The following is a 26662-nucleotide window of genomic DNA, read 5'->3' on the forward strand; positions in this document are numbered from 1 at the left end:
ACTACCTTGGATACCATTTTCCACTCTGCAGGGTGAATGTACATAGTACACTTCAAATTTTCTCTAGGTAGTCACGCCATTTCAGAGGAAAATGTAAGGTTAATTTAACCAGGACAGAATGAAATATTTCATTTCAAAGTTCCTCTAAGTGGGACAGTGCTGAAGGAAGCTATTAATATCTCTTACAGCATGCATGCTCAAGGAAACACTGTGGATCAGCTCATTTCTCACAGGTGTATTCCACAGCTTTCCAAGCAGGAGGATTTACTAGTGTTCATCAGAAGGGAAAACACTCCTCTTTTCAGCTAGAGGCGTTTTCTACTCTTTAAACACATTCACAGAAACAAACGTGACAACACCCACTGCCTGAGATAGCAAAGAAGCACTGTGGGCATGGAGGGCTCCCAACCTGCACGAGATGAGCTGTGAAGCCAGAGAGGCTTGGGCAGGAAAACATAAACAGCATTGCAAGAATAGAAACCAATTTCAGATGAGCTCAATCAAATGTTCTTAATTAATACTTAAGTGCATAGCATAATACATAGGTTTACCTTGTTTGTGTCCATATCTACAATGGAATTAGCTGAGATGGCAAGACTTTATTCTTAAATGTTATATTTCTTCCTTCTTCATGTATTTTTAATCATCTTATCTAGACTATCACTTTGAATGCGAAAAAAATCTTTATAAAACTAACCAGTCTCATTATTGCCACCATTTCTTTTTTCCTTTCTTTCTAGTCCTACATTTTTTAAAAGTATCTCAGTACTGTATTTAAATTGTCACTGAAATAACATTCAGCATTTACAGCAATTAAGTCATCATTACTGCGAATAACTACACTAATTGGGATGTTCTACAAACCTGCAACACTGCAGAATTAAAAATAAACACAACAAAGATACAATTTACAACTAATCTATACTTACAATTAAAGTTAGTTTCCAGATTTATTTCATTCTATTATTTTTTATTAGCTACAGCAGATAGTAAATGGGGTGTACTATGTTCTGCTTTGCAAACACCTAGATTATAAAACATAATTACACAAATTAATTAGGAATGAGTACATACATTGGTGTCTTTGTTTGTAGCCATAACATGTTAAACATGACTATATTAATGAGCAGTTCCTAAAATTTATAAGCTGGTATAACTGAGGAAAATATTAAAGCTCCCTGATCATAAATGTCACTTCAGAGCTCCTGATGTCCTGCAGGCAGTGTGCAGGTCCTTCTTCTACACACCAAAGTAACAACTCTGGAGAACTCTCAGCACCCCAAGGAGAATACAAGTGCAAACTGAAATCTTCCCTGAACTGGGATCTTGTACTTCTTTCCCACCTACTCTCAAGGGATGTCTGATGTCTAAGAGCCTTAAGTCCCTTCAGTTCTGCCCACTGACTGCAAAGTTGGTTCAAAGCCTATTTTGCCTGGCTCTAGTAAAAACAAAGCAATAAAAACTACCCCAAATACTCATTTTGCTGCATTAATTCCATGCTTTTGTTTGATAAGCAAAGTTTCTTGTTGAAGTTAATACTCAGTCTCAGTTGCCCCAAATGAAATAGGGGAAAGAACAAGTTTAGCACACCAGCTCCAAAGGTGATTATTAAGATAAAAGGGAATTTAAGGATGAGGAGAAATTAGAAAGGACAGTAAATTAAACAAAAAGTATGATACTTTGGTTTTACAGTAATAAAAGGTCTACAAATATAATTGACAAGCACATATATTATTAGTACTTTTCAAGCACTCTACTAGGCAAGTCTGTTTCCAAGATATCTCCTGCATTCCTGTTGAAGTCCAGCTACTGTTTTATGTCACTTATGCTGCTCAGTAGTCTTATAAGCCTGATAATTATCTTCAGTTTTATAAGCTATTGTGGATCATTAAATAAGTCAGGGGTTCTTTTGATGCCCTCACATTAGTCCCTTGTCACTGTTAAAACTGCAAGTGAACCTGCAATCACTTTTTATTCTTTTTTTCCTTCTTTTTAATGTATAAGAATTCTGAAGTTGTACTACACCATCCCGGAGTTAATATTTTCCTACACTACTGTATTTAGTATTACAGTAGGACCTTAAGATTTTTGGGTTTATCATCAAGAATCCTTTAAACATTATCACATTGTCACAGAATTGCAGATCTACAAGAAGGAAGAGAATAATCTCTCTACCTTTTTTCTTCCCCACACTGAGCTCAACCAAAATACATTTCTGTACTTCAAAGAATTCATTTACCATATTGATAGACTGGTTACAAGCTTAAGAAAATAAATCTTAAAGAACTGATTCTTCACATTGCAGGCTCTATGAATCATCAAATGAAATTCTTTGGGCTTTGGAAACATTTATAAGTCTAAAAACATAAATGTTGAGTCACCTCTTTGGTTTTTGTCTTAATTTCTAGGCAATTTTTAGCCCATTTTAGAATTGTGACAGAGAAAACCAAGACAAGAACAAAACATACACTAGGTTAGCAACAAGTGTAGGCTGAACTTAACAAGACTGTGTTTTGTTATGAAGCATTCTGTTGCTTCAGTGTGTTGGAAGAGATACAATTCTTGCCCTCTAACACTGCTTGCAACACCAACAGATAGCCCATCCTGTTCCTTTCTGCTGATGAAATAAACTAAGTAAGTTGAGAGGTCAATGAGGAAAAAAAACACAATTACATGGAAATGTGTAAGATCCTGAACATAAAAGCACAAGTCTTTTGTTTGCTTTTTATAAAATTAAAGCAAAGGACGGATCTGGTGACAAAAACGACCGGCCAGATTATACCACGACTCTCACAAAAAAAAAGATCAGAGTGCACATTAAATCATTAGCAAGACACAAGGCTGCCCAGTTTAACATGCAGAGAAGGAGGCTCATTGCAGAGGCAGAAGGGGAGCAGTGCTGTAATTACAAGGCAGTGCTGTGCAGCCCAGTTAATGCCGTGCTTTGACAGTGCAAGGCTATTCCTGCTCCCCCGAGCCCCGCTGGAGACAGGGCTCACTCTAATTGGGTCCAAAGCACAACCCACCACCAGCAGCTCCTCCAGCCCAGGAATGGTAATTTCCACACGACTGTAAATAGTGTTTGCAAACAATACAAACACGGTAATAAGAGGCTAGGTGGGTAATTAATGTGGTTACAAAGCAGCTTATTTGCATTTTTATTTAAAACTGCCTTCTTTAAAAAGCTGCTCAGATTTCTTTTTGCAAGAGGAGCCTTGGTTAAGGAATAGAGCAGTAATTACTCTCTTTAGGGGTTCTTTTATACATCCTTTGGGGAATTAGAATGAAAAGATAAGCAGAATTATAAAGGGAATCATGTAAAATATGAAATGCACTATAAACACTTAGTACTGTATTTACCATAAGCTAAGCTTGTCTTCTTCATTAATGGAATATATTACAAGCTTATGTTACAATCAGATTAATTGTGAAGATGGTTTAAAAAAAAATACATATTATATCCAGACACTTTAATTCCTCCTCTCCCAGAACTGACAGCTAGAAATCCAGTGACAGCAGAACTCACTCGATGTAGGAACATACCTGTCTGAACTGCAATAAATAAGTTTTCAACACCAGCAACATTAAATAGTTTTATAAAATGCATTCTGAGAGAAAGGCACAGGAAAAGACCAAGCCCTAGTTACACTAAATATATAAATTATCAGAGAAAACCCAAACTTTCTGTCCTGAGATACATTCAAGTCAACATACAAAGTCTACTTTTTTTATAAAAGTGCAGACATTCCCAGTCAGGTTAGTGATATATTTGAGCACACAGTGTCTCCTAGTGACTTTTAACTGAAGACCAAGCATGAAATGCAGTTTTTAAAGGGGTTATCCTGAGGTCTGTTACTGTCTGAGGGGAAGGATGGGGTCTTAATTTTTTTTTTTTTTTTTTTTTTTTGTTAAAAAGCTCAAACTGCATTTAAGTAGTATTATTATAAAGCTTTAGGCATGGTAGGGATTTTGCGACTCACATTTCCAGATTAAGAACAGCAGGGCTGTGCTAAAGAAACAAATTACCAAAAAGATCACTTCAACATTTCTATGTATAAAATTCTGCTGACTGGAGGAAAAAATTAAGGAATAGTGAAATACTGTGACTCCTTTCAAAATTACATTTTAGAATTTTTTTTTTAATACACGTGTAACAGATATTGGAAGGTGAAGAGAATTGTGAGAGTAGAGGTAATTAAGCCAACTCAAAAGACAGCTTTTTTCTTAACTGAAGGAAATCATGGCAAATTGTCTTACTGTGTTAAAAACCTTGCAACCTCAAAGCTGTGGGAGCACTCAGTTTCTATCAGCTGTGCACAGCATTATGAATTCATTCACACCTGGGTGGTTTGGGGTGCAAACAGATTTAGGGTTTGCTCCTGGATTTGGGCAAGGATCAAGGTCTAAGGGTTACATCAGGTTTGGGGGCTGGGAGTTGCCAAAGGCAGCATCTCCCAAACCCTGTCCCTGCAGCAGCAGTGCAGCCAGTGCACCCTGTCAGGTGCTGGGCACGCTGCCCTCTGGGCATGGGGGCTTCATCATAATAAATAATAAAACCCCATCAGCTGTAGGAATCCATACAGCACCAGTGCAGAGCTAGCTGCAGATGAAGATGTAAACCAGAACATCCACTCTCCAAGTAACTGCTATCAGTATTCAGGAGGATGCCCAACCCTGAAAGTTCCCTAACACATCTGCTATATAATTCAGACTCGGTTTTACAGCGGTTTCATTACTAACCATAAAAACTGTAACAGTGGAACTGTATAAACAAACTCAACAGTGTTTTTACTGTAAAACATGAATGCAATATAAATATTTGCCTTTCCCTTTTCTCAGCATCTGTAATGAAATCAAATTCATGCCATATGTTTATAGTGTACCAAAAAAAAAAAAAAAATCTCAACAATCCATCCATGTAATGTTGATCATACTGTTCCATGTTTTTAACTTCATGTGGGGGGATTTTTAAGCATCTGTATTTGGAAAATAGCTTTGTAGCACACATCACTCTCTTAAGGTTTCTCAGCTGAGCAGATTACTCACACAAACTTACTGAATTCTTAAACATTATGGCCAAAATTTGGTCATGTGTTCATATTGGTCCCAATGAGTTGTTGCTAGCAACAGGACTGGGTAATGTTTATACTGTCAATTCTCCACAAGTAACATATGGTCTGATTGCATCGCAATTAGTTAATTAACAGATCCCTTCATCTCAGAAAAATCTGGATCACACTCTTAAGAATCCAAAAAAGGCCTTATACTCAGAAGAGGCAATAATTCTTTAGCTGGAGTGTCCACAGCTGCAAGTGAGACAAGTTGATGCAGATTTTTTTTTATTGCTTTACCAGTTCATTTAATACAAGATACTGCCCCTTCCTGCAAGGCTTTTTCCCTACAGCAAGGCTTGGATAACCACCTTTAACTTGATTCTTCAGCATGGACACTGCTCAAGCACTGGAAAATGAAATATGTCCATATATTGCAGGTCTTTCTAACTGTGTATTAAACTGATGGCATGTGAGTCAGCAATACATAGCTTAGGATATCCTACTTTGAAACATGACAATTATTTATTACAAAATAGCAAGAGAATATTGGAAGTAATATTCTCACAGAAATTCATGTGCTTTACTTGTAGGATATACTGAAATATTTCCTATTTTGAGGATTATTTTTAAGAGCTTTTATTTAGCACCACTTTGAAACTTTGATTCTAAAAGACTGTGGTTCCAGTCAGTATTTACTACATCTCCAAAGCCATCTAGACAGTCTTCCCATAAATGAGAACCTGTCACTAACCATGAGGAGGTTTACAAAAAATTCTAAAACAAGGACAGCAGTGGAGACAAAACACTACATGGGAAAACAGAGCCCCTTCCTCGGGGGGCAAACACACACAGTGGCCACATGAAAATTGTTGCCCATGGTCTGGTAAATGTGCCCAGTTTGCTTCTTGTCTTTCTGCACTATACAGGATCACAATTGGAATACAAAGACTCACTTATCAGGTTTTAATTTCATTCAGTTACTTAATCAGCAAGAATATAAATCACTCCTTTGGTGAAGAATACTTCAGGGGAAAGGAATACAGCAAGGAGTCACGTTTGTTTGGTTGATTTTCTTCACAGATTTTCTCTCTTGTCACATCTCTGCCTTGTGAGTCTCTACTTAAACAGCAAACCTAAATGTTCTTTTTACAGTTTAATCTTATCTTTAATGTAGCTGTAGGTTTAACACTGAGGAATAATTACCAAAGAAACATTATACTTTTTATGAAATATTAAACTTACAATTTCTCTTTTAATATCTTCTTCAAAGACTATTTGACAGGAATAAATAAATGAGAGGTTCTTGGCAAGAAAAGCTGTGATTTATGAAATATTTTATTCATTCATACTCTTTAAGTATTTTCTTGAGAATACCAACATCTGGAGCTACGCAGTCTTATCCAAACATTCTGCTCATACTCAATTAGAAAATTATATCAATAATAATGTAAAATAAATTACCTAGCCTCTCTTCCTGGAGCATAGATTTCCATGTTCGTCAGAGCAACTATGTGTACAAACAGCCCTGTAGTGTTTTTCATTAAGCCTCAAAGTCAATTAAGCTACGAATTGGAACAATCATTCCTCCTTTGCAAAGTATTGATATTTTTCTTGGCTGCTTTCAGGCCTTTTCACTACTCAAGGAGAGATTTATGTTTGACAATTTCTTTCTGATTAAAATGAATCATAACTCTAGAATTCTAATTTCCTCTTTTCCGAGCAAGAAATTATCAAACAGTTTTAAATTGATATTGAACGTCTTCGTGCATGAACACTCATTTTCAAGATATCAAATGTAAAGCAATACTGATCTCTCTTTTTATCTGCTGCCTTTCCATATTTTCTATTCCTTTTTCTGTCTATATATATATGCATGTATAAACATTAGATTGCACCAATATAATCAACCATACCCCTCCATAAAAATTATATTTGATAGACCAGCCAGACCAATCACATTGAAACTTGTCACAATGCTTTACACAAGGCAATTACCCCTTATTTGCAATATTAGCAAAATTCTGCTGTGGTTTAGGAAGAAAATAACTGGAATACTGCAGGTTGCAAACAAATGTCAGTTAACCAAAGTAATTAGCAAGTTTACATGGGTAATCCCTACTCAAATGGCTCAAACTCCCTATAAAACAGCTCTTCAGGCATAAATTGTTACAAACAAAGTTCTTCAGATTTGTCTACAACAGCCAGTTAAGATCAGTTTGCATTTGCTTTCTAAACATAATGGCAGCTAATCTGAAAAAAATCTTATTTTCTCCCATTATTCCTGCTTTTTTCTCTAAATCTTAACAACTGGATTTTCCCCAGCCATTTAGCCGTCCCATTTTGTCTTTAGAAACTTGATTTTCAGCTTTCACTGCACGCAAACTGAAACTGCATTTTTTGCCTAACAACTGATTTTGAAGTACAAGAGGCCCAGAGCAGAGCAGTGTTTCTGCAGACACTCAGTCTGTGGCATTCCAGACAGGATGTCACAAACAGACTCACTAAGGGACCAAGCTGGGTGGTTTTCCTTAGTACTGTTATTTTATGTACACTGAACTCTATTTTCAAATGCTGCATTACTAGGTTTGATTTGGGTTTGGATTGTTTTGTTCTGGTTTGGCAGAAGTGGTGGTTGGGGTTTTAAAAATTACAGTTTTTTCCATATATATTTTAGTTAATAAAGGATTTCAATTAGATAATTGCATCCAAATTTGAAATAATAAGTTAGTTTGTTACACACTTTCAATTATTTGCTCTTCTTGCAAAGTATGTGAAACTCTTTTGTATCAACAAAGAATGGAAAAAGAAATATTCTGTGTCCACTATCTAAACCTTGAGTACCAAAGGACACTGTCCCACAGAAAAGTCAGCATAGGGTACACAGTTCTTTTGTTAATATACATAGAAACATCAATTACATTATACATATCCATCATACATACAAAATATATATTAATTATATATAATACATATTATATATACTATATAATGTATGTTAATTATATTATTTAGTATAATATATATAATTATATAACGATTTACAATTATATTAGAACACAGTAATAAAACTCCATACTTTAGACAGGTAAACACACTAGAAGTCCATTTGAAAAGAGTTGGTTTGGGGGGTTTTTTATTAGAAGAGCATATTTCACTCAAATTAAAAGAGGCTGGGAACTCAGATGAAGAGTAGGAATATATTTATCAAATTTCTACCCCTCAAATTACTGGAGGAACATTGTATTTAATACTGCATCTGAGAGACTTAATCTCAAAGATTTACAAGAAAACATAAAGCAAGTAGGTAACACTATTACTGCTGAAAATACTACCTGAGTACCATGAACATGAGGCTTTGTGAGGCTGCAACCTAAGCAGCTGTATTTTTCTTTAAATTGATTCCAAATCGAAAAGTAAATCAACTTCTTTTCAATAATTTTGCTTTCCCTAGGACAGAAGAGATAAAATTCTGTGAATGCTTTGAAGTTCTTTCTGGCTTAACAGTTGCAGCTACATACTGAGAATTCACCTGAATCACATGCAGAGGTTGTTGATTTTTTTTAAACTCTTTCAAAAAGGATTTTCAATTAACAACTTCCTGTAGTTACACCTATAAGCTAAAAATTAATATTTTACATCGATATTTTAATCCTGGAAGCAAATCAGTCAAATTAATCTTTGTCTCTTTGTTTTTAGTAACTGATTTTGGGGCGGGTTTTTGTGTTTGTTTTCCTCAAGATTGCTTACAATTTGATGTAAATTTTAAGCATCTTGTAATTCATCAACTAATTCTCTCCTGGTTACACACTCCAAGTAATTAAAGTTCAGTAATAACTTATTCTTTCTGCTCCAGCACCTGCATTTCATTTGTTTATTTTCCCAGAGTCATAAATCTGAGGGACTGTCAAAGTGCCATAATATTAGTGCAATAATCAAAGTTAATTAGTCCCTCTCAATAAACAACAACAAAGCCATTACCAAGATGCATTGAAGGTTTTCCAGCTACCAGTTTACAGATGAGACTCCTTTTCTGAACAATTAGAATTTGAAAAACTGTTAGTAAATAAATGCAGTTTTCTGAAGTAATTTGACCTTCAACGTTCTTCATTCAATTAACAACTTATTAACTTTTGGTGAGATAATACAGGTATTAAGACAAGTATTCTGATCTCCCATTGTCTTCAAAGTGCTCAGAGATATGGTTATGGATTAAGAGGGTGATGGGGTATTTTTCAAAGAAAAGGTTTTCACCATTGCCTAATTTTAGTTAAATAAAACCCACATAAACAGCCATATTTAGCAGGATTGGGACTATCAAATTCAAACAGAATATCACCAAATCCAATTCTATTGAAAGAGAACACACACTATGCTGGCCTCTGTTGGAATTCTATGCTATTGAAATATTTTGCTTTTATTTTTAAAATATATATATTAAAAAAAAAAAGAGAGTTTGAATGGGATAAAAGCAGCAAGGAAGACATTTTTCCCAACCAACCCTTTACTCAAAATCATTCACATGAACTGGGCAAGAGAAAAAGGCCTAAATCCAAAGACTGATTCTTCATGAAACTTGTGGTGACAAAAATTAGCAATACTGAGGGTATAACTTATGTGGAAATACATGTAAGTAAGCACCATTTTTTTTTTTTTATTAATAAATATTATAATTATCTTTAGACTACTTATGTGTAGATATTAATACTACTGAGTGCTCTCCCATGCCATCTGGGAGCAGTTGAAATACTTTGAGAGCTCATGAAATAAAAGGAAAACACTCATCACTAATTTTAGCTGGAAAGAAATAAAAAACCAAGAATCTGATCCATTGGTTTTTTATTCATTTAAGTGTAGAGATGTCACCACATTCTCTCCTGGAAGTCAGCAGTCCCAGCAAGCTCAAACAAAAACAGCTTGCAATCCTCTCTAGCAAATAAATGATAGTGGGAAGAAAAAAATAGGACAACTGAATAAATTTTAATAAGGTCCTTAGAAGATCATTTTTAAAATGGGGATCAGGGAAAGTTACAAGTCAAAGAGCAACAAGGCAATAGATGGGACTGCTTGTGTTGGTGTGACAAAAACTGGAGAAAAATGAAAGAAAGTGGGAAGAAGCTAGAAGGAAAAAACCACTGAGACAGCCTGGCAGCAAGGCTGCAGAGCCTAATGAAGTCAGGGAAAAGGAGAAACATTCTTGTGTTTGAAAAGTACAAAAATGATTCTCTGAAATCTCTCACTGTAGAACAGCTATGGGCAAAACAGGCTGTTTTGAGGTCTGTGTCCATACTCCTTTGGATAGTCATTCACTTTGGCTCTGGAATGTTCTTTTCTATGAACCAAGCCTCACTGGTTCTCCCAAACATTTGTTTTTCCCTTACAAATCACCCATTAATAACATGGATAACAGCACATCAAGCCTTGCAGCCCAACACACTCTTAAGGAATGAAAAACCTCTATCACCCATGCAGCAGCGACTGAGCACGCTGTTACCAAACAAGAGAAATCACTTTTTGCTCAGATTCTCAGGGGGCAGTGCTCTGCCTGCCTGCTGGCACAGAGGGTTTCTGTCTCTGGAAGCACAGCTCCGTGCTGGGCACTGTGCAGGCACTCACCCACTCCCCCAGGATGCGCTGCACGGCGTCCTCGCCTCGCGCCAGACTCCTGCAGGCCAGGATAACACACGCCCCGTGCAGGGCGAGGGACTTGGCGGTTTCAAAACCTAGGGAAAAACATTGTCCTGGTCAGAAACAGATCCCAGTAACAGCACAGAGCTATAAAATTACCTGAAAACAAGAGCCACACATTTAAGTACACTTAAGGCCACCTGCAGTCTGAGGACCTGACAGCCACCAGGACTCAGCTTTTAAGAACACACATGAAACACAGACACCTCCATTTGACCAGGTCTTTTGGACAATAACTGTATATATTTTGTGCAAAACAGGTTTGGCATCTTCAGAAAACAGACTCAACTTCTCTGTCTGCTGGTATCCTCAGCTGTTAGAAGGGCAGGATTGGATGTGTTCCTTCCTTGACTGCGAACAATGTGCCACACAGAGAGGCTGCAGGGCCAATGTGCCTGGCAACTTCACACTGGAAGCGACAGAATATCCAAAACTGAGCTCAGGGCTCTTTAGATGCACGGTCGGCCTCAGAGTCATCAATCTGAGGACCACCTGTGGCTGGGGAACAAAACTTTGTTTCACTGTTCAATTCACTAATGAAAAGCAGTATAGAAGTTGGTCCAAAGTAAACTTCATTTAATTGGAAGAAAACTGTGAGAATTTACAACAGGAGATGAGGACTTTTGAGGAGAGCAGAATGCCCATGAAGTGTAGAGAACTAAGCCAAAACCTGGGTTTCTACCAGAAGTGAGCTACTACATATTTGTGATGCAGTTAATGGTATCACTGGGTGTCCATCTCCATGGAGAAGTGAGCCAATGACAGGAATTGCCTTCTAGCTGAAAGAGGCAAAACACAGCTTAATGAGTTCAATTAGAAAAGCCTAAACTATGAAAGGAAGAATCAAACTGGAATGCCCAACAATTTGAGTATGTGAAGAATTCAAAGCAAAGAGGCATTTGTTTTAGCTTTATGACATTTAAATCGTGTTCATGATTTCCTGTTAAAGACTGTTTACCAAAAAGCCTGTGAAGATGGGCTGTCTCACTTCTAAAACACCCTGCAGCAACAAAATCCAGTTACAGCACAAAACATAACTTACATTATAGAAACAACAGACACCAAGACAAATTTATACAATTTTCTGCAATTACATACTTACGGTATTTAAGTCCAAGCAATTTTCCTGCCTCTCCTTTAAAGCCATTCACTGCACCAAGTAACTTTAATTACCTGGATAATTCATTGCATGCACATGAATTAAGATATACAGCATATGCAAAGATTCCCCTTGTTCCTAATTCCACTTTAAGCATATTTAACTAGAATTTTTCATGTAAGTAATATAAGATGTACCATTAGCTAGCTGCTGTGCTTCTTGTTTTCACAAGAATACTTATTTTGACTAGCTGACTGTATTATTAAAAACTAGTTGGAATGTCTGGGAATAGTTTTGCTATTGTTAAACAGATTGAGAGCTGGTGGCCAGATTAATTAGCAAAGCATGATAATGTTTTGCTAACTCTACCCCATGTCACACTGTGCAAAATAATAAACCATGCAAAATAATAAATTCCATGCCATTCTCCCCCATAGTTAATAACTTGATACTCATTATAAACTAGGCAAGTTACATGCTGTGAGTTTAGTTCATTTTATGCTATCTCAAATCTTCCCTGCAAACTTGGAGATCAGTGTTAAGCACTTCTCTTTAGGATGTCCTTGCTCTTTTCTGAGCTTCAAAGAGTGATTCTTCACCCTTAGGCAGACATGTTCTGAACTTTACATTAAATCATGTGCTAAAAAAACCTCCATTTGAATGCTGCCACAGGTGAAGTGCTGACATGTCTCCCCATCAGACATATCTTAAACTAATTCAAAAACACTCCTGCACTTTATTTATAACAGATACACCTGCAACTTCTACCTGGAACACCCAAAGGAGGGTTTGGAAGCCCCTCAGTATCCAAGTCTTTTTACAGCTTAGCTCTCTGGTTCTTCTGCAAAAATTAATGCTTCTTTCCTCCCCTAGTATCAAAAAGCTGAAACAGGTGGGGAGAAGCTTCTAGCAGGGTGGAAAACATTTCCTGTCAGATTCACTGTGTTAAATTAAGTCTGTCAACAGCATTTGTTCTTCAGCAAATTGCAGCTATATTTTCAATATACAAGAAATTTTAAAACCTCAGCCCAACACATGGATTGAGTAAAGTACAAATCTATTTAAACGTTATACATAAAAATCCTACCTCTCTATAAAAACTACCATTGAATCACAATCCACACTGAATGTGGTTTCATACACCAAAGTTAAAACACAAAGACCATAAACACCCAAACAGTAAACCCTTGAAAAAATCGCAGCAGGGTTACACAGAAAGAGAATCCTTAGTAACCATGTAAGGGACATGCACAATTAAGGAACCAGAGCAACCTTAATTCTACAGACAAAATTACTTCAAAAGAAGCAAAGATTTTCTTAATACTATACTTAATCTGAGACTGCCACCACTTAGTGACACAGCCCTTTCACAGCAATGACATCAGTTTCTTTTCCATGAAACAAGTGAGATCCTCCAGGGGTGAATCTTCCCTGTACCACAGCACTAGGCTATTGCAGAGCTACTTAACCCAGGTAAAAGAGGCAGCACAGCCCACTGCCAACAAGTTATATACTACTTGTGGGGGTTTTAAAAGTAGGGAAAACTACACCAGAAAAACAGCACAGAATTACACACTTGGGCATCAAGGACAACCAATTACAAGGAATAAAAGAGATTCTTCCCCCAAATGTGACAGGAGAATAACACACTTAATAACATCTACTTTGGAAAAGTAATCACTGCATTGTATGGAGTATTTAAATAAACTATTTTGAGCAAATGTTTTATATAACTAATTTCAAGCAATTGCCCTGGAAATCTGAAGTTTGTGCTGAGATCAACTACTCTTGCTGCTGGTGCTGTGGCTGAACGAGCTCTAATCCGACACTCAGAAGTGAAAATCCTCTTTAAGAATAAGACATACATGGGGATAAACATTATGGCACAGTTCTACATCACCAGCTAACCTAAAGGACTGGGAGCAGAACGAACAAGAGAGCTACAAGCACATGGGATTTGCTGCAGACATTTAAAACCCTTCAGCCCTTTCTTACAGCATTGGTTCATAAAGACCCAGAAATTAGCACTCAATTACATTCTTCATCTCCTACAATCATTGTTCAATACTCTCACATTCCTGGCTATCTGCAGTCGACTACTGCCACTGAATTTTGGTGCAGATTTTCAGCTAATGGTGTCAATTAAGAAGCAGTTAGAGTCGCTCAATTAATGCCAGCTACACTGTGTCAACACACACCAGATGAGAACAGGGCTCTGTCCAATGGTGCAACCGTCCCTATAAAACAGAGAAAGGGATTCACTGAGTGGAAAAGTATTTCAGTGATTTCTTGTTTAAACAGCCAGCATTCACTCCATCAGTCACTGGGGGACATTTTGTAAAGTGAATTTGCACCAGGCCTGGTGTCATGTTTATAAATATTCCTTTATTTCAAATATAAGGAGGTTTGAATATACAAGAAAAATTCAAAAACATTTCAGACAATAGCAAGTTTTCTTCCGTTTGCTCTACCTTTGCTCAAATACTCCAGGGCACATTGAAGAACTGTCCTTTATAATACATTTGAAACACAATGATGCCATCGTTCTTTGAACAGCTTAGTTCTCAATGGAAAAGCCTACAGGGCTTGCTTGACACAAACGGTCAAAACTCAAAATAGACTCATCCCAACTGCTGCATCACGAACAGACTGTTTTCTGATTTTGGGGACTCAAGAGAACTACATATAAACAAAAAAAAGTACTTGTGTCCTAGAAATCACTTATATTTCTTCAAACTTGGAAGATCTAAACATCAGTAAGTTAATCAGTTAATCTAACTCAAGACTTCCTCAGAACAGGAGTAAAGAAGATTCAAATGTGCTACAGATAAAGGGATATTTCAGGTTGAAATACTGCAACACTAAGGTGTGATTTAGAGAAGAATCTTCTGCAACAAGGATCTCTGCTGCCTGTGCTGCTGGGTCCAGAGTGCAACATCCAACAGAGCCTGCACATGCAAAACATCACATCATTGACAAACTCACACCTTTCAGAGCCAAAAAAGCACCACACATTCCACATCAGGATTGCCTGGCCGCATCCACTCTGCTTCAGTAGGGATATTTAGGATAAGATCTTAAGAGATGCATTATTCAATTTGTTCCAAATGCAAGTTTTCAAGCAACTAAAGCACTAAAATGTTTTAAGAGACTCAATTTAAAATGAGCAATTCCCATGGAACACTAACACTGCCTTTGTTTCCATGTGCTTGCAGGCACATGGAAATGACACATACTGATATTTTTCATTGCAAAGTGTGATGCTATATGAAAGATACATCCTGCCTCTCCCTTTGTGTGTAAATTGGACAAATGTGTGTTTCTTGGAGTCATGAAGCACAGAAAAAGCCAACCCAAACAAAACAGGATGAGTAATGCATTGGTTCTGTTTTCCATCTAACCAACCCAAAACTATGCTCTCCTTACACTTTCTTGCAATACACTGCCCTGGGCAAGGCCAAGTTATTCTTAACAGTAAGTGCACTGCTGTTGTCACTGACAAAACCCCAAAATATTTTGTTTCCTCAGAAGGCAGCACAACACTAAACAAACATTTTAAAACACCCTTTAATTAATGGGACTATAAATATCTGTTGCTTGTTGTTGCTGTAAAAAATTTTAAATTCATCATTTGAGGGTAAGAAAGCTGAATTTGTGACAGATGGTGCTGCAAGCAAGCAAGAATCCAGCACAGTGACCATGTCAGGCATATACAGCACAGATATGCTGCAAGGAAGAGCCACGGGGCTGCAATCACACCTGGTATCTGCTCCAAAGAGATCCACCAACCCAACCCTACCATGTTCTCACACCAGACATGAGGGAAGATGGGACTTGAGTCCTTTCAGCTGTTCCACACAACTCTGATCAGTATCTCAGCTACCCAAGGGTCCCACAGCAGATCCAAATTCACGTTGCTGATCTTCAGGGTGTGGAGCTGCTACTTTCCAATATAAACATTGGGATAAGAGCCAAGGGCTTCAGCCTGGAATTAAAGCCAGAGCCAAGCTACTTCTCATGCCCCAAGACAAATTTTTACTGAATATTTTTAAAGTGCATTGTGTAAATCCAGCGGCCTATGGCATTTTACCAATACTAAAAAAGTTTGCAGAAATCAACACAATTTCACATCTTAGCATCACATCTAAACGAGGGATTATTCTGTTTGAACTTTTTATTCTTAGTGTTTCCTCAAGCATAGAATAAATTCATGTTTTCTTTTGATTGTCTTTTAAGATGACATTGTGGCTTCTTGCAAGAAAGGCAGACAGTTTTCCTAACACAAATCAATTACTGTATTTAAAAAAATCAACATCTAGCATTAACTTTATAATTTAATGTTTAAGAAGGATGTATTAGAGTTTATTTTTCTGTTGCATACAATTTTTTTCAATTGTAACAGATAACATCATGAAGGCAGACAGGCATCTGAAAATGAAGCAACTCAACACACAACTTCACATTTTCTAAACAAAAACCTTTCCACCTGAAAGTGTATTTAATGCATTATTACCAAGTCAAGTCAAATAGAGTAACACATATTTTAAAAGAAAACTGAAATAGCACTTTGTCTCAAAATAAGCAGAACCTATTTTAGTGTGACTCATTCTTTATTTTAGTAAAAACCCTAAATTATTCAGAATTACAAATGCTTATATTCATAAGGGATAAAAAAAAATATTTTTTAGACTAGTTTTTAACACACTACTTCTATTTTTACTGCAAAATAAACACTTCCAAATTAAACATTTAACTGAAATCTGAAGTAGCAGAAACCAACAGATCTGTCCATAATATAAGCCAACACCAAACCAGCATCTTGATGAAATCTAGATGAGGTCTGAGCAGTCAAATCTGCTGTGACATTTAGGGCACTTAATGTCTCAGCAGTAACTATTCCTGAAGGTTTAGGAGCTGTGGGATAAGTGACCAGTTCTTTTGTTTATTTGCTTAAATAAAGCCAGTCTATTTATAAATACCAGTACTTAAGTACTTTATTAAGGAAATAAATAACATTTGTGTGCATGCTGCTGTAGCTTCTTTGTTATTTAACAGCAAAGCTGAGATGAGCTGAAGAGAGGTGGTGGCAACAAAACTTAAACCAGTCCCACACACAAACCATAAGGATTTGCCCAACACCAGCAAAGGCCAACAGGACAGAGACTTCAATTTGTACCCAATCCACACACCCTGGAAGGGTTTCTGTTCTGGAAAAATGCCAGCCTTCACAGCATTCCTAACGGAACATAAGCCTGATCAGACATTCAGCATCAACTAGATTTTAAAAGCTCTTTTGAGGGTGGGGTTTTTGCTTATCCCTGCCCCTTTCCAAAACTTTGGGGCCTTTTTTTCCTCCCTTATTGCTGCTACTTTCAACACACCTTCTTAGACAAGATTACTCAAGTGACCAGAAAAAATCCCAGAGAATTTAAAATTTATCTTTGTCTCTCCTGGGACTGTTTTTTATTAGATTTCTATTTTTCTAAAGTTCCAAGTTCAGAGAAATGGGGTTGGCAAACACTTCTCTAAAGCTGCTCTTTGCATCAGCAGTAGCTTTTGGCAACACAACAGTTTTTCCTACCAAAGCAAAAAATGGAGATAAAAACCCAGAAATTGTCTAGTTTCTTTTCAAGTACATTTCTGTTCATCTTTTAGCCAACACTATCATAGGTTTCTGTACTGCTGAGCTGAGCCCTAATTAAACATAATAAAAAAAATTAGTTGCATGTTTTGAATTTCCTTTTGGCAAGTACAACAGTGCAATGTTAATAAAAGAAGTAAATTCAATAAAGAGGAATACTCCATCCAAGGCAGAATAATTAAAAGACATACTGTGCTGTCAGCTAAAGTGCTAGATCCTCCCAGCTTTAATCTCAAAGTCATTTCATGAGAAAACTCAGTGTTATGTAAAGATACAGAGCAAGTGCTACAATATAAACTGGACCAATTTTTATCTTAAAACAAACTTTATATTTATTTATATCAGTTACACAAACAGTGAAAGATTTTAAAATGCACACTAGACATTTTACAGATAAATAATAAAACAAGGTTCTGTCCTAAAAAACTCACAGTTCAGCTTACAAAAAAAAAAAAGGTATCTTAGGGAATCAAACATACAGAGCCAAGTCCTATTCTAAGGAACTCACATTTTGCATCGGGGGAAAGGAACAGACTGAAAATTAAAACAACACTACCTGATTTCTGGCATCTCCACCTACCTCTGTCTTTGGGCCATATGAGATAAGACAATTTATTTAGTTTGGCAGTTAATATAAGAGTTATTTGAGGATCCTGCAGAAAGACCTGAGTACAGGATAGATGCGGTTCATTGGTCTCTCTAGTTCAAAACTGGCAAACCTTTGGGTGTGCTTTAAACTACGAAGGGAAGAGGGAGGTGGGAAGCTGTTATGTAACTCAAATGATCCATCATGTGCTTCCGACATACAAAGTAAGGCAGGAGATGGAGTTCTGAAACAAAAGATGGAGAATAAGAACAGTATTAACAAAAAAACTCTGTACACAAAAGCAAGGAGAATGGAAAACAAGAATTAGAAGTAAATTACAATGTAACGCCATGGGGGAGGAAAAAAAAAAAAAAATTGAAGACCTCTTTGCCACACTCTCAAGAAGTGAACAAAAAAATGCCATGCATCTTCCCACACCAAAATTAGCTTGTATCTTTTCAGAAGTCATTTGAAGTCTATCTGCTGACAGCTGGAACACCAGCAGCCCACCCAAGAGCTCAGTGACAACAAGCCCCTAAAGCAAAGCACCAGTAACAGTTACACACTCCATACCAAGATTTTTCCTCTATTCTATTACGAAGCCTCTCTCTGCCTTATATTCAAGATAGACAGCTTTTTGTTTTGCCATAGGTGAGTGTTTAAAGTGCCAAATGCAAAGAGCAGAACCAAGAAGTCTCAGGCTCTATTCCCTGGACCACAGATTCAATTCAGAAACAGACACAGTGAGACACCTTCTCACAGATCACAATCTTCATTCACTCAGGATGCCAGAAGTGTGCTGCCAAATAGATCATGCATGTTTTTATGCACTCCTCTTTGCTTAGCAAGGCACAAAATAATCCAATTTTACCTTCAGAATTAAAAATCTTTAAGCAAGAGTAAGTTTATACCTCTCAGCATCTGCTCACAGCTGGACACAGACCCAAACAAATAAGGCTTTCTTAAAAAAGCTTTCTTTTTTAGTTGCCATATTTTCCACTCTTAATATATCTTAATTACTCCATCTGCTGAAGAATCAGAATAGCATTCAGAGAAACATATATTTTATCTTGTGACAGAACAATCCAACTCCCACTTCAAACTGGAATATGGATATGGACATAATCTGTAAATGTAGGTAATTTACTGCATCCATACATTGCTCCATAAGTCAAATAAAGCTAATAACACATTTCTCAAAATCTTAAGTAGCACAACCAATGTCTACAATACACAAATGTAGAGAAGCAAGACATGCTGCTCATGCTTGCCAGGGGCAGGAGAGGAACATTACCAGAATCTGTCAGGCTCCTGAATCTCAAAGTACATGATGTGAGAGTGTTTCCTTCAATTTGCTTGTGATATCAGAGAATTAGAAAATCTCCTCATAAACTTTTAAGCTTTTTTTTTTTTTTTTTTTTTTTGCACAAAGGCAGCATTTTGACTAATCACCCCAAGAGGAAAATGCCCCACAAGTTTAATGATTTTGATTTTCATGTAAAAAATAAAGGAAACCCAATTAGAGAATGTATTGTGTTAAAGCCACTTGGATAAAGAATAAATAATGAGGAGGCACCAAATGCACCTTCTGCAAAGATAACACAACCTGGGAAAAATATGAAAAATTTCAACACTCATTGTTTGGAACCTTGAGTCACACTGCATGAACAAGATTTTAATAAATACACCCAGAACTGAACTGTGACAACTCCTTTCTCACACATATTATTTCTATCAACAACAATCAGAAGGCCTAACTTCACCAGTACTTTTAATACAAAGAAGACATTAACTATGAATAGGAACTCAGGAACAGTGACTAAGGTAACTATCCTTAATTGAAGGAGAGGAAATAGAGTGTATTACTATGAAACTAGTCAGATTTGAAGACAGACTGTGGGGAGTTTCCTGAAGCAACAGATGAAATCCATAATGTAGAAGTACAGCAAGAAATCAAAACCAGCTGGATGTTACAGGAACAAAAATACTGAGGTTATGTAGCTGAACATAAAGCTACAGAGATCTCACATATTAAAATGACAAGCCAACAGAATGAATGGGAAAAGGAGAAGAAAAAAACTCCCCTTCACAGAAGAAAAATAAAAACAAGAGAAAGGCATAAGAGTTTAATGTGTGACCTAAAAACTGCAAACAACATTAACTAAAAAAAGGAAGACAAAGGTAATTTTGGTTCTGATGATCTTCCCTTGAGAACTCCTGAAAGAATGTGATACTTGACAACTTTATTTTCATAAATCACACACTGTCTTTTAAAAAATCCTCTGCGTATTGTAGATTTTAGGATGAGTGTAAGATCAGTTGCTTTCTCACTCTACTATTCTTATTCTCTAATTCAGACAAAATTCTGGCATCACGAATTCTGAAGATAAAACTCCTTTTAATCAGGTCAAGATTTTGATCTTTATCTTCCCAGGTTTTTAACCTGTCTACTTTCCCTTCCTTCTTGGTAGGGATTTACTGTTTCAGACTTGAGTTTCAAGACCTTGTAACACCTTGGCACAACCAAGCATGGGAAGCATAAAAGGGACACAGGATACTGAAATCCTTCCTTCTTTCTCTGTAAAAGGAATACCTGAAAGTACAACACAGGCTCACAGGCTCAACCCCATCCTTTGTGAAAATATTCCTTTACAAGCAGTAATCATTATTGAACCTTTTAGCCCAGATGTAATTTCTTACATGTTACAACAAGTTTCACATGCATTGTGAATTTCAGCCAAGGTTGATGAAGTTCAATAACTTGGCTAACCAACCATGTGTACTGCTCATTACACAAGTAATAAATAGATTCATCAAAATGGACATGAAAAAGCAGTATGAACATCTGACACCATTTTCAGCTTACTCAATAAGAAAAATAAATTACAGGAAATCCAAGGGGACCTCTTAATATTTACAGTATGTAACAAGTAAGCAGTTGGAGCCTTATGTAAAGCAGAGCAATATTAATATCCCACAATATTAAGCCAGAATTAAAACAGAGTGATGGCATTCATGGAAAACTCACTCACTACTACCTGCCATAAATTTTAAGAATACAGTTCTATAAGTTAAAGAACCCTCTTCTATTAATCAAATTTTGAAAATAATAGCTTTTAGTGGATTTTTAATTGTTCAAACTACATCAATACTAATCCCTGACTGACAGCTACAAACATTCCCCAACAGGAGTTAAAAGTTCCACCCCAACTCTTTTCACTTAATTGGGGAAAAGACCATTCAAGAGGCATTATCACAAGTATGTATTTTCTCTCAGAGGCTTCCCTCTTCCCAAAACAAACTATCCAACAAAAACAAGCTGACTTTTTCAAGACTGACAAAGTTCAGGTGTTCTAGCGTAAGAGAAATTCCAAAACCATACAAGAAATCATAAAGTGAATCTGAAACAAAGGCAGTTCCTTTGTAGAAGCCCTGCCAGTTGCAAAAACCTTTATTTCATGTCAAAACAGGAGAGAGAAATTAGATGTTTTCAAAGAAAAAGGTGCACATTTTTCAAGGAAAACTTGCAATCTAGCTCAAAAATAGAGCTGAACAATTCCTTCCTGACAAACATCTGTGTGCTTAGACCACCAAACTCCAGGCAGTACAGCAAAAGACACTGAACATATTTAAGACAGTCAGACTAATACTAATAAAATCAAGTACTCAGTGATATGTTTAATTCCTCCCATATGATCAGACTTTGACTTCAACTAGACCATTCACTGGTCTAATTAGGATTCAGCAAATATCACCTTCTTTTTGAAGGCTGGTGAAGACTCAGTAAAAATGCTGTCACCCACAAATAACTTCAGTAAATTCTGAACTACAACAGGCCCCCATATTCACAAAATTCTCTTCTCTGCAGGTACAGAGCAGTCAATTTTTTATTCCTTCAGAAATAAAAATATTATTTTTAACCATATTTTTCTAATCCCTCCATTGCCCACAGATTTAGGGCATAGTGGTAAAAAGTAGCCAGCATCTATTAGAGATCCTAAAGAGTCTTCACACAAAATTTAGGTAAGTATTAAAAGTTTAATTCTTCTTCTCTTACAAGTAGTAGCTTAAATAACCATTACTCAATTAGTGATCACTTAATTGCCCTAAATAATACAACAAAGATTACCCACACTTGGTTCTATTAAGGCTCTGAAGGTAGATTCTGCATTTTAACTACAAGAATGATTCAGAACAATACTAACATAGGAAGTGCTCAAACACTGCTACACAGAAGTGACAGTTCAGAAATCAGGAATTCAGGAACTCTCCTACAAAACAAACTTTCATTATCTTCTGCCACTATGAAGTCACAGCACAGCAGCCTTGGCCATGTGCTTTGTGTTGGTTATAGACAGGTTTACTTATTTTTATACTACTTTGATGAAAAGCAAAAAAAAGTAAAAAGCTACTGAAAACAGCTTCTCTTCTAATACAACAAAGTGATGGCAAAAATAAGTGGTCATGGGTTCTTTCTGAATTAATGTAAGCACTGTATTAAACAAAGAATCCCAGCTTTCCAATAGTTTAAAGTTTTTATCCACCTTGACATTATCTGATCTTGGACACTAATGGTCCCAGAATCAACATGGTTAATCCCACATCCCCAAGCACTAAATTATTGCTTTATTTTCCAGTGAAGGACTCAGAAATATTCTACTATACTGGGAACTGAAGGATCTAAGAATCATCCTACATTGCTCACAGATGTAAAGTGTTCAAATAATGTCCCATATGAGAGAGATTTCACGAGGAGGTGCAGGTGATACAGAGAAAGATAAATTGCACAGCTACATAATTTGTACTTCCCACAAAAGCAGCACCATGTGGGAACCAAACCTAATAATCTACCTGTTACCATGATGATTAATACTAAGGAAATTATCAAGACACTCATTGTCAAAGTGTCACCTTCCACAGTTTCACAATATTCAGGTATATTTGTGTCTATATACAAACCCCCACTGCAATTAACCACAGCATTTAATACTGGGAATGGTGATCACTAAATATACAAACATTTCAAAAGCTGCCAGGGCCCCATTCTGAGAGTTGAGCTCAAAGCAGAGTTTAAGTATTTTCCCCTCATTTCATATACCTGATTCTCAAGTACTGACTATGTATAAGGGGATGCAAATCAGCTGAGTGTGACATAGATCAATTTTTAAAGAAAGAATGAAAGAGTATGACTGCTAAATCTAGTTAAGAGGAAAAAAGTAGGTTGCTTTGCATTTCCTTGGTTTGTTCATGTTTTAATAGAATGTGTCATCTTCTGCTAATATGTATTAATATTTTTTAGTTAATAATCAGATTTTTCGAGTTTCAAAACCTCAGTGATAATGCTGCACTCTAACTTGCATAAGTTTTTTAATAACCCTCTTTTTACTATTTCAAGCTAGCTTTTCACCTAAAAACATAATCACAGAAATGTTTGGGTTAGAAGGGACCTTAAAGATCACCCAGATCCAATCCCCAGCCACAGAGAGGGACACCTTGCACTAGACCAGGTTGCTTTCATTAGGAAAAGTTACAGGAGACAAGAATAAAACAGAAACGCCTTTACCATTTATAAAAATTAAATGCCCAGTCATTTAAAACAATTTTTATATCATAAAGCAGATGTTTAATTGAGATAGATTATAAGCACGTTTCCAAATTTTTTGCACCACTATGACAAAAGTTGCTAACACTTAAGTTCTGTATAAGAAATAAAAGAACCATGGTAAGTTCTCACAGCAAATGTATATACACACCAAAATTTTACTGGAACAGTGATTCATCTTTTAAGCACTGATTTAGTACCTAATCCACAGCTTCTCTCCTGGCTAAGGCTTCTCCATTGCACAGAAGTAAAAGTGCCAGTAAAAAAAAGAATTCCAACAAAACACTAAAGAACAATTATTTTGAGGAAGCAATTTAAAACATTATCAAGGAAAGAAATACAGCAAGCCACATTGTGGCTGGAGCTTCTGGATTTTCTTCAACATCTGGAAAAAACCTAATCTGGTTGTTTTGAGCATCCCTTACAAAAGCAATGAACAGGCTTCTTTTGACCTTTACCTAGCAGAAACATTAGAATCCCAGTTTGAGCAACTGTTTGGTTATGATTATCAATACAGTTTTGTAATAAAATCTTGGAAAAGCAATAAGAAACACCTTACTTTGTGGAATCTGCCTGACTGGACAGAACAGACCCATTTTACCTTTCCACTATATTCTGCAACACCACTTCACCACTCAGACACACTCCACAGTCACTGGGTTAGATGCAACTGCACCCAACACAGAAATCAGAACACAGCATGGTCCCATGGTCATACAGGTCATATATGAGCCTTAAAAATAGACAGCAATTTTTATGTAAGTCAGAAAATTATATTAGCTACACTACTGACGTTCTGATACTAAAATCAAGTTAGAGTATTTTTTTACAAATGTATCATTTGAGATTGCATACACACACAGTTGAAAATACCACATCTCTGTGTAAAATTAAACCTAGAAGAATTGCTGACACACTTCTCTAAATTTAAAATTCTAGCCCTAATAATTAAGAACACAAAACAACAGAATTACAGGAACGTTTCCTAAGAACAGCAATAAGCACCAGGTCGCTTTTGTTCAGTATTTTCAAAGAGCAACACAGACCTCTACTGGCTGCACTGGTGAGCAGGAATCACCTCATGCCAGCAGCAAGCTGGGGAAGGTCTTTGTAAGCTCATGTTGAGACCTTTAAACAGAAAAATCACACTCATAATTGCACACACCTTCAATTCCTCCCAGTGGAATAAATCTTACTGACTCTGACAGAACCAACTGACAATTTACACTATTTGTGTTTAAATGTATAGAACAATATGCTTTTAAAATCAGGACTGACAGCACAAGACTGAACTGTTCAGTAAGTCTGTCCTGCTTCTTTCTGATACACCAGTTTTACTGAGACCAAAAGCTACCTCAACTTTCTAATGTGATATTCAGACTAAAATTTTGATTGAGATTAAAAAAATAGATGACAAAGAAACATTAAAGAATACTTGAACTGCACTGTCAGAAGAAAAAGCTTCCAAAATAAAAAAGAAAATATTTCACTAATAACTCCCAAGATGCTATGACCTCTTTGTATTGTAAGAGCAGAATCATTTGTTAACCTTTTCTAAGTTGCTAATCAAAAATAATTCTTTATAAAGATAATTTTTCAGTCGTTTTCCCCCCTCACGCATTCCACAGCAGCTTTAAGGATTAAGTTAAGAAAGTGGGCATATAATCTAGGAAATTCTTACAGACCACTTTCCTAATCAGGAATGAAAAGAACCAGTACAGGGCAGACAGTGTCTCTATTTACAGACATGTTAAGTTAATACCCATGAGGCAAAGTGTGGCACCACTAAAACCCTAGAACTGTGCAGTCATCCAAAGCAGTCCCTCAGTAGCTAAGAAAGCATCTCTTTTTCAGAAGTTGAGAAGGTTTTTCAGTTCTAAGGAAAAAAAGTGCTCCTGACAAGCTACATAGAAGTCCCTGTATTAGATTCACAAATAAAGTGAATTAAGCTATCATTCCATCTTGGCTGATCTGTTTTTAACATTGCCATCTTAAAGCAGAGTATATGAATGAATAAAAACATCACTTATATGTTCATCCATCTTTCAAGGGACTCTCAGCATTTTCCGAATTTTATCTTGAGCATCCAGCAATGCAGTAATTGAAAATGCATTTTTCTGACTGCAGTCTACCAAGTTACAGCTTGATCTTTGTTCTACCCATCCTGAAATGAAACATTTCTCAACAAATGGACACCATAGTTAGTATTTTCGAATATACCACTGAAATTCTTTTGGACAACAATCAAAGGGTTTTGTTAATTTTTTTCTTTGTATTATTGAGTACAAATGCTCAACAAGTAATACATAATTTTTATATCTCTTTCTACTTAATGGACAAGAGTATTTCCCTCAAATTATTTACACTTACCTCTAAAAGAAAACATTCTGCTGTTCTGAAATCACAGAAATTACTTACTCCTCAAAATACTCAAGGAGGAAACACCATCTGAATTAGAAATTTGCTACCTTCATACCTATGGACTCTTTATGTCCAAGTAAAAGAGATTTGGAGCAAGGATATGATTGATTACTTGTGACTAATCCAGATTATAAACACCAAAAAAACCAAAATCTTGAAAAAACAATCACATACATTGAATTAATATTTTGCCATATTTGAAACTCCTCTACTCATTCAGCAAGGCTGAATGGCAGCTCTGCTCCTGCTGAAGGCAAATCCCTTTGAGTCCAGATAATTCTTTAAATGTTGAGACTGCACAGTTGCCTACAAAGCAAATTGTTATGCTGGATGCAATGTAAGGAAACACTGAACCAAGAATTTGGAACATAAACCTCATTTCAAAGCCCAAATTCATTGAGACAGGTAAGTACAACACTTGCTGCTCCAAGTGCAGTGCCAGTCTGTAGCAGCACATCAGGCAGTGACAGCAGGATGTGCTGGTAAGATCTAAACTGCAAGGCACAGTAAAGCTCTCAACTCTTCATAACTCCTGTGCAATAACACTGCCTTAAATAGTTAAGAAATAAAACCC

At 36.4% G+C, this 26662-nt stretch overlaps 1 protein-coding gene across 4 annotated transcripts in view; it reads right to left on the reverse strand.

The window, feature by feature from the left end:
- The window catches only part of WWOX (WW domain containing oxidoreductase), a 466335-nt gene that overhangs the window by 434554 nt on the left and 5119 nt on the right, over positions 1-26662 (reverse strand). For 3 of the 4 annotated variants that reach the window (XM_056501092.1, XM_056501094.1, XM_056501095.1), the window contains exon 5: positions 10668-10774. In XM_056501092.1, the coding sequence (XP_056357067.1) occupies positions 10668-10774 (107 nt within the window). Of the gene's footprint in view, positions 1-8160; positions 8502-10667; positions 10775-26662 lie in introns of those variants that run through there. The other variant, XM_056501096.1, reaches the window with a different exon arrangement.

This window comes from Oenanthe melanoleuca, chromosome 11 (genome assembly GCF_029582105.1).
Source record: "Oenanthe melanoleuca isolate GR-GAL-2019-014 chromosome 11, OMel1.0, whole genome shotgun sequence".
Classification (NCBI taxonomy): domain Eukaryota; kingdom Metazoa; phylum Chordata; class Aves; order Passeriformes; family Muscicapidae; genus Oenanthe; species Oenanthe melanoleuca.